Genomic DNA, 19,395 nt, shown 5'->3' with positions numbered 1-19,395 from the left:
TAATCCATATCAATATGATTAATGATATTTGCTAAATTTTAAAGAAATTTGTTGTTTGATAATTTTTACTCGTATTTCTAAATTTAATTCCTTAACATATTTGGCGAATTACATATTTAGACATGTGTTCCACTCCCTTGTGTTCTCATCCGACTTTAGATTGGGTTATATACCGAATCTAGGAGATCCAAAACCAGTTCTATCCTATATGCTATCAGATTGGTCAAATTCCATTATCTTACACCATGGATTCGGTTTACTCAAGTCCGATTCAATCCGGTAACGTGCGACACGCTTAACCTTTACTAATTGCATACTGCTATCCAGTCCAGAATATGTTTACATTTCCACACATATATATCCACAACACAAAGTTATGTATACAATAAATCATGTCATCGTTTATTTTCTGCCTTTCTTCCGAGAACCAAAAGTTGCCGCACAAGTATCTTTGAAGGCACCATAACTGGCAGCGTAAGGCAGATACAAACCTTCACCAGAATGACGCTCCATGCTGTTAATAATAAACAAAATATTCTGGTGAGAGTCCCCCGAGCTGAGCCTAGTCGAAAGCAAACAAAAACGATTTAAATTGGTCAGAACTTTGGTAGCCTGTTACAGTTCGCCGATGTCCATCCAATTAGATGTCTCTCGTTATCATATATCACAAGCTTATCTTGAAGAAAATTATCTGCAAAAATTAAGTTTTCCGTGGTCAGAAAGCAAAAAAGAAATGCACGTGCTGACGGATACACACTAACGGTGTATGATATTTTCAGTTTTCAATACAAACCTCCAATGACATTAAGATTTCCTAATCCAACCTCGCCTCCGTTCAAGATGCCTAAGCACGCGTTGCCATGTGTCTGAATCAAACGAATTAACAGTTCAAGGTTTTTGGTTTTCTATTTGTTGTAACTTAACTTAGGAAGAACAATTCTTTGCTTACAGTGACAATGAGATAAGATTCGGGCTGCAAATGAAACTGAACGTTTTTCGTCTTTGTAAAGGTCAATGTTATAGGCTTGAAGTAACTAGCAGCGTCTCGAACAGATTTGAAAGGTTTTGTGCCTTTCCAGCAGATGGGAAGGCTTTTATCCTCAACTGCATCCTGTAGTTGCTTTCCTTTTAAGTCACCCTTTATCTGGAGGTAGAAAAGAATAATAATTATATGGAAAATGCAAATACAGATATTTCATGAAAATATTGAACCCACCTGTGAAACGAGAGCATTGTAAGATTGAGAACTAAAGTACGTATAGGTACTTCCACTGTCAAAAACTATTTGGAGGCCTTTGATAGTGGAAGCTTGGCCGCCAAATTGGAGGTCTGCCAGTCCCAATGAGTAGTATTTTCTGAATAAAAAGTAGAACATGTTCAATTTCTGATTTGGCTTTTAACTTGTTCCGAAAATGACAAAGTGAAACTCACGATTGGCTTAATATTGGCGCCCAGACAATGCCTGAAGCAGGAAGAAAGCCATCTCCAAAGAAAAGAAATCCTCCCCCTTGTGCACTTAAACAGTGACCTATGATGTTTTTTATCAGACCCATGTTATGCAGCTGGGAAAGAATGCTTGATTTCCCAATGCCAAGGCCAAGGACTCCATCGGTATATGGTAGATGGCTTGAATCTGGAACCTCTTGATTGTACCCACAGCTAGATATTATAAATTGCAAGGAACAAATTACAACTGATCGGCCAAAAAAATGATGCATGCTTTTGAAAAGAACAACTTAAATAATGTATTCTTTTACATCGCTAAAATATTAGTAGAAGGAAACACCAGAGACCTACATTTTACTCTCAGGTGTACCCGAAAAACAAAGGAACTCAAATTTAAGGCACGTTTTAGTGGCTTACCCAAATGCTAGATGGGGTGTTACTGTGCTACTGTTGGTAAATTTAAGAGGAAATGAGTCCTTGATCAGCACACCTAAAGACGAACCATGGTCAGCATAATCAATCTCATAATCACATTGCTCCTGTGGTGATGGACAATCATGGTTTCCAGGCCCATGAAGGGAAACACACATAGGATCCACACATGTTATAAGGTTTCGGTTGGGTTTGTAAAGAGCGTGAGGGGCCTGGAGAAACACATCATGAAAAAATCACTGCATAGTTCTGAGCATTATTTTAGTACGGCAATTGTTCATCATACGACCCACAAAACCCGTTCAAAAATCCAAAACAAAAGGTTTACCGGTGTGCATTTAGCGCAAGGTGCGTCGCATTGGAGCCACGTGAGGTCACTGCCAGTATCTATATCCAGAAAGTAAGGTTTTGGCGGTTGGCCTATGTTGATTGTTACATGATAGTACCTACACAAAAAATGAAACATGATCACACGTTGTACAAAACTAAAAATTGGTTCACGCACTGGAGAAAATCAGTCTAACAGATTCAACTCAAGGAGAAAAAACAAGTCTTTAGCCAATGCCACTCTGGCATGAAGTAAATAGCTGAGCAAGGAGAAATACAGCATAGCTGGTAATGGTCCGGCCAAATAGACTCAAATTGACAATAAGATACATGAAACTATGAGAGAAATATCATTTAAACAACTAAATTTCGCCTCAGAGAATTCTATATTCTCCAGTATACTCATTGGAAGGACGAGGTTGATAAAGTAAAATCAGTTGAGAATCGGCCATAAATTCATAAAAGATCATACCAATGTTTTGACACACAACCAACCACTCTGCAATACAGTTCAGGAATACCTTAAGTTCTGGTCTTCCAAGAAAGCACTCACTCGGGTCAAGAAACCCGAAGATAATTATTGTCAATAGACACAGCTCAAATACATGGACCAACCTCCCTTAAAAGTTCTATTGAGACAGAGATCAAAACAATAACTATTTTCTTTCATGCTGCGAGCCTTAATCCGATAAACAACATATCGAACAAACATATAAAAAACCCAACCGATCTATATCAGATGACCACCAAGATAACAGTTTCCCAGAAATCACAAACAGCTGGTCCCAATGTGTCATTTGCAATAGTTTCATGAACACAAATAAAACAAAATCCCATACCAAAAATGTATGGACAAATTGCCAATCGCTGACTCTAAGCATTCTCGATGCCCAAAAGCACACACATCACACATACAACAAGAAAAGTAGATTAAAAATCAGTGACACACCCTAAAGGGTAAACATTTCCGGTGACGGGGAAAATCACAGAAGACCCAAAGCCTTTGCCTGATTTTGGTTGACTCTTGCCAACCGTCTGAGGATGATCAGCAGCTGCAGCAATCCAAGCCAAAAGGTACAACACCAATGCTTTGACGTACACCCTTCCACACATAGTCATCTATAGCTAAGGGGCCTCAACCTTACAAACTGACCAGCTTATAAATTACAATTTTGGGGCAGTCTGAATTTCGAAGAACAACAAAGTGTTAGGGTAGTCTGAATTTGAGCTGAACGATGATTAAATAAATGGCTTCGTGGAAAAGTCAGTGTACTATTATGAATATATATACACATATATATTCTGACGCGGTTCCAACGCTAGACGAACGCGTTACTACAGTACAGTGATGTGATAAGTAAATAATTTATCTAATTTATTTCTCATTGATTAATTTAACACATAACTCAACGTGATTGAGGTTAAGTTTTTCACTGTTCTATAACTATGATATAAATCCATCTGAATTTTATCTAGCATGAAATTAATATTTTTGACATAAAAAATAATATTTTTTTTATGAGTTTGGTCTGTTTGAGAACTATCTTAGAAAATTGAAATGTGAGATGATATCATAAGAGTTTTTGTGCATGATTAAACTATGCCGTGCTTGTCATATCTCAAATAGTTGGTTAAATATTGTTTTCGACTTTAAATAATATTAAAATACAGTTATACATTGATTAGACTGAAATTTTGGTTGTACATTGACTAAATACAGTTTACATTTTACGAATCTTTAAATTTTCCAAAAAAATAATTAACATGAATTAGTATTTCAAAAACTTGTCTGATAGAGAGTAATCTGTCCTATTACAATTGTTACGGTTCAAAAAAGAGGTGGGCCCATTCACATCCGGCCCATATTCGAACAATAAATAGCCCAACCCATTACCACGTCTGAGAATGGAGAAGTGGAACCCATCAACAGAACTGCGAATTCCAATTTTCATCGTCGCCTTCGAGGAGAAGATATATTCGGGGAATTCACTTCAATTTGTCGATTGGTACGCTTCTTTTGTTTCTCCGTTAGATATATCCTGATAAATCGTGTTCTTGGAAGCCGAGCGTTGTGCTCCTCGTGCCCGCCGGGTCCGATTTGGCACGGGTTCTCCGCTCCGTATCGATTGTTCAAGGATTCGATCTGTTGTTCATGTTGGTTTGCGTTCTTAGTGCTGATGCAAGACTGTTTTTATTAGACAGATTGAGTAGCTGCGGGTTTTTTTCCTTGTTTTTGAGTTTATTATTTCGAAACGTGGGTGGGTTATTTAAAGTTTATACATATGAGCCTTGTGATCAGAAGTTTTTGTTCCAGATAACGTGCATTACTTTATTTTTTTAAAATGTTTATTATTTAAGTTACTTCAATACAAAAAAAGGATGGGTAGTTTGAATCTTGTTTGATATTTTAGTTCTTGATCTAGGAGATCGATTTATTTTCCTGGAAAGTGTCGGTAGCAGTGTTAGTTTCTGAATTTGAAGGATTGAGTTCTAAAATTTCTCCAATGTAAGTGTTCATTTATGTATGTTCTTGATCCATCTGGGGAAAAAAATACTTTTAAATTTCTCGAAACGCTGCTTAGTTATTTCTCATTTTAGGGATTCCCTTGTGGCCTGATGTATTAAATTGCAGAGTTTGCCTGATTTACGGAGATGTATGATAATCTTGGACCACAGCCTGGGGTTCCTAGACCACCTAACACGCAGCCAAATCCTTTTGGGAATACGTTTTATGGTGCAAGTTCGGGATTCATTAGAGGTGGATTGGGTGCTTATGGAGAGAAAATTTTAGGATCTAGCTCCGAATATGTGCAAAGCAATGTAAGTATCATATCGGATCATGACCATTTATTTGTTTAAGCTTCCATGATTTGATATGCTGGTTGCTTGTTGTGCTGAAAAGAATATTGGATGTTACTGTGTACAATTCCTCATGATATAATTTTTTCCTTCATTGGCTTTCAATTATTATTGCAAACAGATTAGCAGGTATTTTTCCGACCCTCAATACTATTTTCAAGTCAATGATCATTATGTGAAGAACAAACTGAAGGTTGTTCTCTTCCCATTCCTACACAGGGTGAGATATTATTATCCTCTTGATACTTGTAAGTGCACTTGCATTTTTTTATTTCTGTTTTCTTGTTGGAATTTTTTTCCTTGGAAAGTAGTTCACTTATGCTTTGGTGGTGTTCTTTAGGGCCACTGGACAAGAATTACAGAGCCTGTTGGTGGAAGGCTTTCGTATAAGCCTCCAATCTATGATATCAATGCCCCTGACTTATATATTCCTTTGATGGCATTTGGAACCTATGTTGTTCTTGCTGGTTTATCATTAGGTCTTCATGGAAAGTAAGTTCATCATTTCTTTCTATATATGTTGTGTCGATTTAATTTTCTTTTCTTTTCCATGGTTCATCATAATCATCAAATGTTTATGCAGATGAATTTTTATGAACCATTTACAATCTTTGAATTGTATTTTTTAGAGTATAAAACCCTGTGGTCCTCCCCCTCCCCTGTATACCGGCTCTTCGCTAGTGATTTGTTCAATATTTTATTTTTCTTCTATAAGTTGAAGTGAACGAGTGTACTTTGAATCCCTCTTTGTATCTGTTTTAGCACATCACTCGTCATTAGAATTTATCTCCACTTCCTAATAACTGTAAATCCCTTGCCAGGTTTAGCCCCGAAGCTGTAAACTGGCTTTTTGCAAAGGGAGTTGTAGGCTGGACTTTTCAAGTAGCCCTTCTGAAAATGACACTGTTCTCACTGGGTAGCGGTGAGGCGCCATTACTCGATATTGTGGCGTATGCTGGATATACTTTTACTGGACTGTCTCTAGCTGTCTTGGGAAAAATCTTTTGGACATACGCATTCTACTTCATGTTGCCATGGACGTGTTTGTGCATGGGAATTTTCTTAGTGAAGACTATGAAGAGGGTTCTTTTTGCTGAAGTGAGGACTTACGATTCGAGCAGGCATCATTATCTTCTGCTCTTCATTGCCTTGGCACAATTTCCACTACTCATTTGGCTTGGAAACATTAGTCTTAACTGGCTTTTTTGAACTGTGTATTGTCTTCATGTTTGCAGCGGGGGAACATGCTCTGTTAATATGGTGGCAGTTTTGCAATGCAATTTCATTAGTTTGTGTCACGATTCTCGTCTTCATTCATTGAATTTGTTTGATTATTTGCACTAATTTTTTACTATATGAGACATTCATTAGACTAATCACAAAGTCCGCTTGGCAAAAAAAAAAGGAAAGGAAAAAAGAGATCTGAAAGATTTTTAACTTTTAGCTGGCAAATTATTTTAGTCCATGTTACGTTTTTTTTCCCTTCTTTTTTTTTTTTTTTTTTTTATAAGAAACACCTTCATTTTTTGTCTTCATCTTTGATTTCTGGAGCCGCTTTAACTGAGAATAGTTTGGAATCAATTCAAATCAGCAAAGTCCTGATTCCACCCATATCTCTTCACTCGCAAAACTCCAACTCGAAATCCAGTCTCTTGTTCGAGCCCTCGAGGGATAGATCGTTTATCAAAAGCTACTTCAGCATCTGCAGAGCTCGGTATCAAATGCTGCTTCAGATGAAATTCAAATGTGGAACTCTGGTTCTTTCTGCAGTAGCCTGCTGTCTTAGCTTTAAATTCCTTCATAGGGAATTTTTATAGAGAGCAGTTAAATAATTGAACGTGCCATTATATAGCACCTAGTATATGTGCTAGGTTGGTATCTTTTGTGCGACGGGAACACGGAGGAGGCCCCTGGAGGACATTCATGGCCGGAAAAGTGGCTAAAATTTGATTTTTACGTACTGTTTCTGCGCAGGTCGGGGCTTGCGCAACAATGGATGATATACCGAGGCATTCAGAAAGAAGATGTTTTATGGTGCAGATGAAGGTGCTTTCGTTCAAGGTAACCAATATACTCCAACCGGAGAATCTTTATAAATTTCTGAATATGGATCTATTAGTTTCTCGATATGTTGTACATTATTATAGGAATTCATAAATTATAATATTTTATGTAGTAAAAATAATAATTTGTTAATATAATAGTTATGGGCAAAAACTTGTGTGAGACAGTTTCACGTGTCATATTTTGTGAGACGGATCTCTTATTTGCGTCATCCATGAAAAGAGTATTACTTTTTATGCTAATAGTATTATTTTTTATTGTGAATATCGGTAGAATTGACCTGTCTCACAGATAAAGATTCGCGAAACTGTCTTACAAGAGATCTGCTCATAGTTATGTTCTTTTAATTTTTTTTTAAAAAAACAGATCTTATAAAATAAAATGGGAGATCGATTTTTTTTTAAATAGCATATGAAATCTCTTGTATTTTTTCTTACGCGAAAACTCATATGNTTTTATCAGTTCAAAATTTTTCTTCATCCACAAAATAATTATTAAAAATAATTCAACTCACTAACTTTTTTACAAATTAAATTATACTTTTCCTTGTGCGTAAAAGATCAAACTTTACCTATGAATATGTTCCGATTCATGCTCATATTTGTTCAAGCACAATAAAAATGAGAAGTTGCCTTCAGTATGTCTTTGAATTAGCTTTTATTATTTTGTTTATTATTTTGTTGAATAATTATTCTGACTAGTTTTACAACCAGATTTTTTGTCGATTTTTTGAAAAATATAATATTAAGTATTTATAGAACATCATATTCAACTTATAACGTGGATTTTGTTAAATATTTTATTAGTTTATATCTAAAAAATTGATTCATAAATTTTAGTTTTTTAATTTTTATTTTACTTTGTTCACTCAAACCACTTTTCGAACATTAAAATTATTACAAAATTGTGTTATACTAATTTTTGGTATTTTAACGAAAGAATAAAACAAATAATTTTCTTAATAAAAATATAGAAATTTTGCACTCCCATATTTTCGCAATTAACCCAGGCTTGAATATTTTATTGGTTACGTACGTGGTCTCACATGTCAATTTTGTAAAATAGATCTCCGATTTGAACTATAAAAATATTATTTTTTTTAAATACAGATATGAAAGGTCAACTCATATCAAAAAAAAAAAAACTTTCTTTTTTTCTTAATATTTTATGTTCTTTTACAAATTTTTACCAAACACCTTTTTAAATAAATGAAGATTTGGGTGACTTTTTTTTATAATACATAGTTATGAAAGCAAATAATTAAAATTATAGTCTCGTTAATATTATTTAATATGGTGGATAGATGTGTTGCTCACAAATGTTTGTTTTTTTCTTGATTTTGAAAGTTCCCTTGAGTTAAGATTAGGTTAACCATCAAATTCTCGTGTTAGAATCGGACAGCGATTGGAAATCTTTGATTGCCTACTTTGATGCAAAGACAACGAAAATTCAACAACCAAAATATAACGCCACTTCTATTAACACATGTTTTAAGGAGTCCAATTAACTCTATAATATTAAAAACTTCGAAAAAATATTTTATATATTTGAAATTTGTAAAGAAATCATTGTCGAAAAGTTTGATTGGGCCGAGGATGAGTTTCAGTGGGCCCATCAAAGAACTTCAAATAAAGTGATATCGAGTCGGTCTCAACTAATTTCTCTATTTTTTTAAAAAAAAAATCACATTTAATTAATAACTATGTCACCAAATGTTTTATTAAATGTTTTAGATTATTAATTTTCTTTTATTTTAAGTTAAAAAATGGATATATATCTATATATATATATATATCGTATCTATTTTTAAATAATATATTTCATATAATTTAATTTACATTATCGAAACGTATTACGAAATGTTATAATGAACTATTATTTTAAACAGATACTTGTATAAAATAAGGGAAGTTGGTGAAAAATTCTCAGTCAAAACATTTCTTTGGGTTTACTCCCTACCTACAAAATTGTGGTACACTTCATGTGGAAATGTGGTATACTTCATGTGGAAATGTGGTACTAAAAAAATACTCAGAGATTGAACAAAAAAAAAACGACGACTGAGTACTGAATGACGAATTCCGGTAAAATAACAGTTTCAAGATGGATTGCAAATGAAGAAAACCATTGTCTTTGTATGGACGACCAAGATTCACCTCCTTGTATTTCGACGGTCGGATTTAGATTTGCCTTTCTTGCTGAATTTAGTCTGTTCTAACTTGCCGCGTTTTTCCGCTCGCATCACTAAAGTAATACCAATTCATGGATTCACGATTGTACCCTCTGCATCAACGCTAGTACATTGCGTTGCAGCTGAACGGTTATCAGATCTCTCTAGCTCTTTCACGGTGCAGCTGAACAGTTTCCCAAATCGATCCGTGGTTTGTAGCTGAGGTACGCTACTACACAGAAATTCACTTCCTATGATTTTGTTTTCGCATGGGGTGCGTTGGGTCTAAGGCTGAGGATTCGCCGCTTGTAGTTCGCTGCCGTGAGCGGCGGGAACTTATAGGTGCAGCCGTGAACTACCGCTTCGCCCTCGCCGCTGCGCATGTTTCTTACTTCCGGTCGCTGAAAGATGTCGGGGATGCACTCCGGAAGTTCGTGGAAGAGGAGCTTGTTGACGAGGCTCTTTCTTCCTCTGTTTCCTCGCCTTCTTTGATTTTTCCAGCAACTTCGAAGATGCAAAAGGACAATGTTGATGAATTGCGTTTGCATGATAATGAGGATGAGGTTGGGTCGCACTTGAATCTATCGGATTCTTCTTCTGACGATGATGGAGATTCCGAAGATCATAATCATAATAACAGTCATGATCATCATCTTGATTCTGATGACGACTATCAGCTTAATGAACGGCGCGTGCATGAGCAGAAAGAGAACGATTTTGATTTTGAAGTAAGTTTACATGATGAGGCTGAATCGTCATCTCATCATCCGCGTGAGGTTGTCAATGGTTATGGACATAGCTATGGCGATGAAGTGATCAATAATCCTTATGTGGACTCATTTTCTTATTCATACCCGCCGCGTTCATTTGGGGAACCTCATATTAATCGTTGGTACCAACCAGGAGGGCAGCCGCTGGGACAGCCTTTGCATTATGCGAGCAATTCAAATGTGTATTACATGAACAAGTCAGCGCCGGAGATAAGAACAGTGATTCAGGAGCCACCGACTGAGCCGACTTACAGCCACTCGGAGTCATATTGGAATTCTCCAGCAGGTTATGGGAATTCAGGTTATGGCGGTAATTATGCGTATTTTAGTTGGGGTTCGCCTGCAACAACGAGTAATGATCGTAGTGTAAATGAAAGTAAAGAAAAAGAGGCGCCGCCTCCACCTTCACCTAAAGCATCGGGTTGGGATTTTTTTAACCCCTTTGATGTGTCAGATAATGGGTACCTAAGTTATTATTCGAGTGGCAGATATGGCCATGGGTCAAATACTAGCAGCCCAGATTCAAATGAGCTGAGGGAGAGGGAGGGGATTCCTGATCTGGAGGAAGATACTGAGAATGAGGCGTCTAATGATTTTCTCAAGGGAAAGAGAACGGAAGATGAAGTGAAAAAAAGATCTGAAGCGAGCGCCCCTCATTCTAAGGCAGTATCGATGAGGAAAATTAGTGATTCAAACTCAGCACGGACACGTGAAAGTGTGGGTAGTTCAAGATCGGTCCCACTGCATATAAGTGAGGATCATTCAAGATCAGTGACTTCATGGAGTAGTGATGAAAGCGAGAAATTATCATTGCCATCTAGGCATAGTGGCGAGAATGAAAAGCAGTATCTCAAGGAAATCTTAAAACCATTACCATCACCACCATCTCAGAAGCGGACTTCGTGGGTTGGTCATTCCCAGAGTGTTGGAATTAGTTTGTCGGCTGAGAAGTACAGCCCGGAAACTGATGTGTCGAAGATTGTGGATGAGAAATCTATGAAGAAGAAAGGTGTGACTTTTGAGGTGGAGGATGCATCAGATTCTTCCAAGTTGAGTGCTGTAACTCCATTGTCACCTCGTGACAATCGGGATCTGCGGGAGGTTGTTGCTGAAATCAGAGATGATTTCGAGATTGCTTCTGGTTTTGGAAAAGAGGTAGCCATGATGCTTGAGGTCTGGAAGCTACCGCATCAGCCCAGCTTTCTTAAAGGTGCTGTTCTTTATATCTCTCTCATCCATCAATTTATTTTGATTCATGGTTTAATTTTCTGTGTGTTATAGTTTGTTTATTTGGTTGTCTTTATTTACTCTTATTATGTAGTCATTTATTTGATTTAATTAGTCCATTTAATGGTTCCTTTGCATCTAGAATCATGTTATATGGTTCCTTATGTATATCCATCCATCATTTTGACCTGCTGGATTTCTTAATTATGAAAGTGCCCGATGCTGCTATTGAGAGGCAAAATGATCTTGGAATTTTGTGGAAACTAAATTGTCCAAACTTTTATTTCAGTAACTCTATCCCGGATAATATGTCATATTGCTCCGTCCGTGTCAACACGGGATGCTTCATCAATTCAATCTGTAAAATTAGCTTCTGGAACAACGAAGTTGGCAAAATCTTACTTTGAAGATGTTGACAAGGATGTAAACACGAAGGCTTGCAGCCACTCTTCCACGCTGGACAAGCTGCTTGCTTGGGAGAAAAAGTTATACAAAGAAGTAAAGGTAAAATTGATTAAGTTGTGTTCTTTTCTGATACTTTGTACCATCCTATTCTGTGTTTCTTCGTTTTGATGCTGTTTGTTCAAGCTTGCACGGGTGTTTGCTTGGTACTCTGGTTTTGTGGGATTCTTAAGTCAATTGGGTTTTATCTTTTCCCATTTGTGCATCAACAAGATATACTTCTGCTTATGATATTTGCCCAATATTAAAAGCAGAGAAAAACTTTTGCATTGGTAGGTATATGTCCGAGTACTAGATGAATGTCTCAAGTAATAAACCAGTGCTTTTGTATACAGAACTTGTTATCTAACAAAAGCTTATTTCTATGCTCAGTGTGATTCAGATATTACATCATTAGAATTCGATTCTTAAGGGTTAGGTAGTGAGTTAGTAACTGTTGGTTTTTGTCCATGCATGTAGTAACTCACAAATTTAAGCTGAATCCAAAAGCTTCATGTGTTAAACCTCCTTTTAAGGGTCATTGAATGCCCTGCCCTGCATCAATAATTTTCATTTTTTATATCACAGTGCAGTCTTAATAAGTGGTACTGTGATTAGGATGAAGAAAGAATTCGTGTCAAGTATGAAAAGCAGTGCAAGAGGCTTAAAATTTTAGATGAGGGAGGAGCGGAGGCTACCAAGCTTGATGCTGCTCAAGCTTCTATCAGAAGATTACGAACAAAGCTTGATGTTAGCATTAAAGCAATTGATGGTATTTCGAGCAGGATACATGAGTTGAGGGAAGAAGAATTACAACCCCAGGTTGCCTCATTAATTCACGGGTACGAAAGGCTCAATGCCTGGTAGTTTTTTTTTTCACAATTTTCATTTAATTAGTTGCATAATGCTCTTACAATTGTTTCATTTTGAAAACTCAGCTAATTATGGATTGATCTGTTTCCATTACTATATAAAATAGCATATAACTGCAGGTGATATTTTGCCATTAAGTATACTCCATGATCACCCCCATTTTCTTAGAATTTGTTGTTCTGTGAATGCGCTTGTCTGTCCATTGGTCTAGAAGAATGCATATAATCATAACTGGTTACTGAAAATCGTTATTATATCTTTTCGCTACTTAATTACTCGATGTCTGTGTATTTTGCCACAGCAAACTTTTTATGTCCTCAAGAAATAGCTTCAGTTATTTCGTTTTTTAGGTTTCATGTGAAATGTTTACCCCTATTTTATTCAATCGATGGTTTCATGCTCTATAGGTTGATCAGAATGTGGAAGGCAATGCTCAAGTTCCATCAAAAACAGTTTCAAGCCATCATGGAAAGTAAAATGCGGAAGCTTAAATTCAACACTAGTCTCCAAACTGATTTGAGCTCTAGGGCTACCACGGTGCTTGAAAGGGAGCTTAGTCTGTGGTGTGGCCATTTTAGTAATTGGATTGGCTTTCAAAAATCTTATGTTGAATCCTTGAACGGGTGGCTTCTGCTTTGCCTTCAGTATGAAACAGAGGAGACTCCTGATGGACCTGTTCCCTACTCCCCAGGCCAGCTTGGAGCTCCTCCCATTTTCGTTATCTGTAATGATTGGCATCAAGCAATGGAAAATATTTCTGAGTCGACGGTGGCAGGTGCCATGAATAACTTTGCAACAATATTAAGACAGCTAGGAGAAAAACAAGATGAGGAAGGGCGACAGAGGCTGAAAGCTGAATCTCTTTCGAAAGATTATGAGAAACATCTCAGAACACCTCATTTTGATGGGGGAAAACTTGAGCACGGACAAGATGCAATGTCAGACAAGACTGGGTTGTCGTTAGTTCCATTAGATAATGGAGTGTTGCCATTGGACAATCTAAAAGTGGACTTGGATTCCACGAGGCATAGATTGGCAGAAGAGAGAATAAAGCACGAGGATGCGGTGAAATTAGTGCATGATGCAGCTTCTAGTAGTTTACAAAGTGGCCTAGTTCCGATTTTTCAGGCTTTGGAGAGCTTCACTTCGGAAGCTTTGAAATTGCATGAACATGTTAGGTTACAGCATCACGGGAAAAGCTAGCGTGAAATCATGCAGTTGTGAGAATGGCTAAGATGTAAGAATTTTGTAGCTTAAAAATGAGACAACATAAGTTACTCCTGGACGTGACAGTGACATATGGTTATTTGTTGGTTACAAAGTTAGATTTTTCAAAGGTTACGAAGAACTTGTCAAGAGAGAGTTCATTCCAAATACTACTACGAAGGCTAGCAAATCAGAGTTCCATAAGTTGCTATACACACCCCATTCAACTCACACGTTTACTTTTGCACATATATTCATTTATTCGTTCATAAACGATGTAATTTGTTTATTTTTCGGGAATGTAGTGAGCTGATTCTGATTTAATAAGTAAAATGAACTAAAAATTGTGCATCATGCAGTTTACAATGAAGTAATTCTTACTGCCTTGATGTGTTCTCTGTATCAATTTTCTGCAATGTTTTTTTCACGATCAGTCTGTCTTCTCCCTTCTCCTGTCATCTGTCTTCTGAGTCTCTGATGATTCTCGGATAGATCAAAACCTTTGATCCTGAATTGCTAGTTTTAAATTTTGTCCAATGGGTATAAGTGTTTCCGGAGCTCTTTTTCATGGGGACGGAGAAGTTAATAAGAGGATTGAGTCACCTCTTCGACCATTGGATGTGGTAGATTCTAACCACATGGGAGGAGATGAGGAGGAAGACAAAGGCAGCGGACGCAATACGATCTTATCCATCATAATCCTTCAATTACAGCTATAAAGATGTGATCTTTGATGCTGCCACATTATTGTTTCCTCCATTTCCTTGTCATGCGATCGTCCAAATTTCTAATTTTTAGAGTAAGTTTGATGGGCTCCTCAGATTGCGTGGACTTCTATTGCACTTCATTCCTTCATTTTCATGACGTATTGGCATTTTTTAAGTAGAGACAGCTTTAAAATCCAATAATTATTAATTATCCTTCTTTTCGTCAAAGTTTAGAACATACAGTATTGATTGGAATTATGATTAGTTGAATAGCTTCTTTTTCATCAACGGCGTCGAAAGTCGACTAATAAATGAGAATAAGTAAATATTCTGACAGAGAAATGTAATCTATATCTCGAAAATGACCACTTGCTCTGTCTAATACGAATTACATGTAAATGAAACGAATGAATAAATCAAATCTCTAACGTATACCCTTCTCTTTTCATACAATTTCAGAGCAAGCTAATGCTTTTCCTACCATGCTTCATTTAAGAAGCGGGATGGATTTAACTAACCATTTGAACCTCTAACTTTTCCTAACTGAACAGCTTAATTATGAATATCCATCGGGTTATCATGTAAAAATCTCTCGGCAATGGCAGCATGAGTGGCTGCGCCAATCGGAAGGGCGTCTTCGTCAATCGTGAAATGTGGGGAGTGGGCCGTATGAACGGAGCCTAAGGTTTTGTTACCTATTCCAATGAAGTAGAAGGTTGCAGGGATCACCTCAGAGTAGAATGCAAAGTCTTCAGATCCCATCAAAGGTTGGATAACCTCGAAGTTTGTGGGACCCACTAAATCAACGGCCACTTTCTCCAAGTGTCGATAAGTACGGTTATCGTTCACCATAGGCGGGTAAATTGTGTCCGTGTTCTTGAAGAAGTCCACGGTTGCTGAGCATCTGAAAACTCGAACTTGGGATACAATCACCTGTTAGGAGATATTCAAAATTGCAGAGTTAAAACTTGTTGGTTCATCATGTATAGCCGTATAGGACTTGAGTTGGGGTATAATTATTTAAATGGTAAAATGAGTAGTAACCTGTTCTATCCTTTGGAGAAGGTGGTCAAAACTTGCTTTGGAGAAAGCCCTTAAGGTGCCACCGAATTCAACTCTATCTGGCATTACACCAAGATCATCTCCGCTTTTGAAGTAAGTTACCGAGATGACCTGGAAAAGAAAAAATCCCAAGTCGATAAGATACTGTTCTTGATGCCGAAAAAATGATCTTGTTGAGCTTAAGATCGTTAGGCACAAACCTGCGAGTCCAATGGGCTGGACTCTCGTGATACAATGCTCTGTAAACTGTTCACCGCAGCGGAAGCAGCCAAGATTGGGTTTACCGAGCTTTGTGCATTCCAGGATAAGCCGGGTTCAATAGTAACAACAGCCTTGAAGAAGCCACAACCCGCAAGTAAAGGACCTAATCTTGACCCGAGTACCCCTGTCGGGAGTAAATGAGATACGTGCATTGCAAATATAGCCTCAACATCTTCAATAGCACCCGCTTCGATCATTCTTTTTGCCCCATTCCCGGCTTCCTCTGCTGGCTGAAAGATCAGTATCACAGTCCCCTATCACAAGAAAAGTTACAAATTAGTTTGATATTAGGAAACAATGTGTTGCATGTAGTTTGTAGCTCATTTTTTAACACACAGCATATGCTCTTGATCCAATTACCTGAGTCGTATCTAACGACTAACGAGCTTCCTGTTTCATCCCCTCTCTTGCTTTAAAATTTTACTGAGGTTATAATCTATTATTTCTACCTTCTAGGATCTTTAGCACATCAAATATACACCTATGGCCTATTCTTTTCCCCATCGAAGCATTCATTTCCACCACGGATGACGACCTTTCATTGGTTAAAATCAGGGCACATGGTAGGGTGTGGGTGGAGGAGATTCGGAAGACAGGGTCAATTTATGTGAGATTTTTCAGCCAGAAAATGAAAGATTGACACATGCATCGTTTCCATAAGAATTTCAACACATTTTCTTGATTCTTAAAAAAAAACAAGAAAAAATGGATTTCCGTATACCTTGTTGGCCATACAGTTCATATACAGCCCAATCCTTTCAAATAACAAAAATCCAGTACTTATTATCAAAATCGCATCTTGGTAAAAGGTAAAAATCTCGGTTGATAAAATAATAAATGACAAAAATAGAAATAGCAAATCCTTTTAAAAATAATAAGCGAAGGGCTTTGGTTTTCTGATTAAATGATAGTTGGGATAAAACGAATATTTTGTTAAATTTATTTCACAGAATATATAAAATAAGGAGTTGGATATTTCTTAAACTCGTGTATTCATCTTTATCCACTTCACAATATTTTAGGCGGGCTTGATAAATCAAGATCGTGTATCAGAGGTGGCTCCTACGAAGCTCATAATTGAAGACTTGGGGTCCATGAAAATCGCCTAATTGGAAACCTCAAAAAAATACAGTAACCCAGTTATCTTTTTCAAATTTTATCAGTTAATGATCCCCAAATGATTTTCAAAAACCTGGTGGCTGTAAAGGGCTTGCCTATATGTGTATTTTTTATAAGTCGAACTAACCCAAAATTTGATGCATTCTTGGAAATACATGGTATTAGTGTAATGCTGCTATCCAAAAATGTTTTATCTGAATGAATATGCATAATAATGAAGTGATGGCGAACCTTCAAGTGTTTTTCTCGTTCCTTTAAGATCTTAGCCGCGCCAAGCAGCATCGCGACATGAGCGTCGTGCCCACAAGCATGCATCTTCCCCGCATTTTTGCTTTTGTGCTCCCATTCAATAGCTTCCTGTGAACACAACCCACCCAATATTTATTTGATCCAAATTCTTCCATACGGTTAAAAACGAGTGAATTTTGTGAGACGTATGTAATATGATATTAGAACACAGTTCTGCGGACAAGACGTATGTAATATGATATTAGAACACAGTTCTGCGGACAATGAAATATGGCTCTTAAGAAACTATTACTTCGACTGACTGTCTTCGCACTCGGAAAAAATAATAATTTTTTAAAAAGGAAACAATGAATAGTTCGATATTTAATTGTCATGATTAGGTAATGAGAAAATGAAATGTACGTAGTTAAGTACGATGCCACACCAACTTCGTGTAATGTACAAACAGGACGGGTAAGTTTAAGCATCATAAATCAGATGATATGAGCTAATATCATAAATATTTATTTAAGATACGAATAATTAATATTTTTGACATAAAAAATAATATTTTTTAAATAATAACTTAAATAAAAAATAGTTTCACAAAAATTGTTGTGATTAAAATACATCTGTATTTTCCAATCACGTTTAACGCCGAAGCACTGAGCAAAGAAAAATTGATTTTTATTAGTAAACTAAATGCAATTAAAAAGATTTTGAGTCATAATTATTAAATAATAAATATAGAGTAGGGAGGGATAAAAGAAGGAAATTGTGAAACCTGAATGGGTAACGCATCCATATCTGCCCTGAGACCAACGAAAGGCGGGTTTCCGGTACCAACCATGGCCCTGATTCCGGTTTCAGCTAACGGGAAACGGTAGCTTATGTCAAGCCCGTCCAACTCCCGGCGAATGACCCGACCCGTTTCGTGCTCTTCGAAAGCCAGCTCCGGGTTCTCGTGAATCTCCCTCCTTACGGATTTGATCCATTCCACGTTTTCGGGTTGCTTGGCAATCCTCAGGATTTCTTCAGAACAAGCAGCAGTCCAGACGCTGCAGCCGGAGTCGAAATCTGGGAACGAAGAACTCTGCTCCGATGAAGAGGACTTGTTGTCTGATTTGAAAGCGGGCTTGTTCAAATTCTCGAGTGTGGATTTGAAGTAGGAAAAATCTCGATGATCAGGTGGATTTGTGGAGGTTCTCGTGATCATGAAATTCAAGAGGACGAGAAAAATGGGGAGGAAGATAAAGGGAGAGTTCTTGTGAAGAATTTTCATCATCAATTATCTCGAATATGGTGATGCTTTGATTTCTGAAGCTGTTTTAATGGAGGAATAATATGTAGAAAGAAAGGGTCAAAAATGAATGGAACACGTGGGTTCAAAAGAGAGAGACTGTTGAATTCAAAAACGTCACGTGTAGGAATATGTTCATAAATTGATCGTGGGGCTGCTGGCTGTTACATCATTTACAGTCTACTGTCTGTCAAGTTTCTTTATTTATTTAGTTTCAGAGTAGTTACGTATAAGTTGATCTCACGAATTTTTTTTTATGAGACGGATCAATTTTACCGATATTTACAATAAAAAGTAATATTCTTAACATAAAAAGTAATATTTTTTCATGAATGACCTAAATAAGATATCTGTCTCACAAAATACGATCCGTGATACTGTCTCACACAAATTTGCCTTAGTTTTAATCGAGAAAGACTATCATTATTTGGTCCCAAAAAGATTTACCCACAAACTTAAAATTTTAGAGTCAAATGCATTATAAATCATCGGCGATGGGCTGATTATATAAATTGCTTTTGTGGCTAGAATTCATTGAGATCATGTTGGTGGTGATACTGATTTTGAGATCAAGTGACAGAATAAGACGATCAGAAGCGACGAGCGGTCGAAACTTGGTTACAGCAAAGTATGAAGAAAAAGATTACGTCACTTAAGTGGTATGGAGAGAAATTCTCACGTCTAAAAGTCATTATTTTTTAAAATAATGTTATAGGTACAATCAAAATATCGTACAACGATATATGTAATAATAATATCGTGATATTTTACTATTATATCATGAGATTTTGTTATTATTTCGTGAGATTTTGTATTGAATTTATCTTGAGATTTTGATAAATGAAATTTTTGTATTGAATTTTTTGTGTTGTAAGAATTGTTGTATGAATTTGGTTGTATATG

At 36.8% G+C, this 19,395-nt stretch overlaps 4 protein-coding genes and 1 long non-coding RNA gene across 12 annotated transcripts; 2 read left to right on the top strand and 3 right to left on the bottom strand.

Moving 5' to 3' along the window:
- Positions 1–280: 280 nt before the first annotated feature.
- Positions 281–3,465, bottom strand: LOC140982941 (aspartic proteinase Asp1-like). Its single transcript, XM_073449733.1, has 9 exons — positions 3,155–3,465; positions 2,207–2,324; positions 1,864–2,090; positions 1,432–1,659; positions 1,217–1,355; positions 950–1,144; positions 794–866; positions 604–691; positions 281–514 (listed from the first exon to the last, which is right to left on the bottom strand). The coding sequence occupies exons 1-9, from the start codon at positions 3,322–3,324 to the stop codon at positions 403–405; spliced, it is 1,350 nt and encodes a 449-aa protein (XP_073305834.1). The 5' UTR covers positions 3,325–3,465; the 3' UTR covers positions 281–402.
- Positions 3,466–4,112: 647 nt separating this feature from the next.
- LOC140983643 (uncharacterized) lies at positions 4,113–6,362 on the top strand. Of its 7 annotated transcripts, none has more exons than XM_073450772.1 (6): positions 4,119–4,211; positions 4,629–4,711; positions 4,838–5,025; positions 5,186–5,284; positions 5,405–5,556; positions 5,886–6,362. In XM_073450772.1, exons 3-6 carry the CDS (start codon positions 4,858–4,860, stop codon positions 6,271–6,273), a joined length of 807 nt encoding a protein of 268 aa, XP_073306873.1. In that variant the 5' UTR covers positions 4,119–4,211; positions 4,629–4,711; positions 4,838–4,857; the 3' UTR covers positions 6,274–6,362. The 7 variants fall into 7 exon arrangements, with proteins under 7 accessions (XP_073306879.1, XP_073306873.1, XP_073306878.1 ...); XM_073450777.1 differs by having other exon boundaries at positions 4,128–4,212; positions 4,650–4,711; XM_073450773.1 differs by having other exon boundaries at positions 4,129–4,211; positions 4,632–4,711.
- On the bottom strand, positions 6,084–7,254 carry LOC140983644 (uncharacterized). The gene is made up of 2 exons (XR_012176460.1): positions 6,582–7,254; positions 6,084–6,546 (listed from the first exon to the last, which is right to left on the bottom strand). It is a non-coding gene; the product is annotated as an uncharacterized lncRNA (long non-coding RNA).
- Positions 7,255–9,212: 1,958 nt separating this feature from the next.
- On the top strand, positions 9,213–14,745 carry LOC140982797 (uncharacterized). 2 transcript variants are annotated; one of them, XM_073449510.1, is made up of 5 exons: positions 9,214–9,522; positions 9,611–11,278; positions 11,585–11,799; positions 12,355–12,578; positions 13,017–14,745. In XM_073449510.1, exons 2-5 carry the CDS (start codon positions 9,811–9,813, stop codon positions 13,810–13,812), a joined length of 2,703 nt encoding a protein of 900 aa, XP_073305611.1. In that variant the 5' UTR covers positions 9,214–9,522; positions 9,611–9,810; the 3' UTR covers positions 13,813–14,745. The 2 variants fall into 2 exon arrangements, with proteins under 2 accessions (XP_073305610.1, XP_073305611.1); XM_073449509.1 differs by having other exon boundaries at positions 9,213–11,278.
- An 85-nt stretch (positions 14,746–14,830) lies between these two features.
- On the bottom strand, positions 14,831–18,625 carry LOC140982798 (IAA-amino acid hydrolase ILR1-like 6). Its single transcript, XM_073449511.1, has 5 exons — positions 17,977–18,625; positions 17,196–17,321; positions 15,785–16,099; positions 15,567–15,695; positions 14,831–15,455 (listed from the first exon to the last, which is right to left on the bottom strand). The coding sequence occupies exons 1-5, from the start codon at positions 18,475–18,477 to the stop codon at positions 15,075–15,077; spliced, it is 1,452 nt and encodes a 483-aa protein (XP_073305612.1). The 5' UTR covers positions 18,478–18,625; the 3' UTR covers positions 14,831–15,074.
- Positions 18,626–19,395: the final 770 nt, after the last annotated feature.

Source organism: Primulina huaijiensis, chromosome 8 (genome assembly GCF_012295235.1).
Source record: "Primulina huaijiensis isolate GDHJ02 chromosome 8, ASM1229523v2, whole genome shotgun sequence".
In the NCBI taxonomy this organism is placed as follows: Eukaryota; Viridiplantae; Streptophyta; class Magnoliopsida; order Lamiales; family Gesneriaceae; genus Primulina; species Primulina huaijiensis.
Note: the sequence above shows the minus strand (reverse complement) of the source record. Positions and strands in the feature narration are given on the sequence as shown.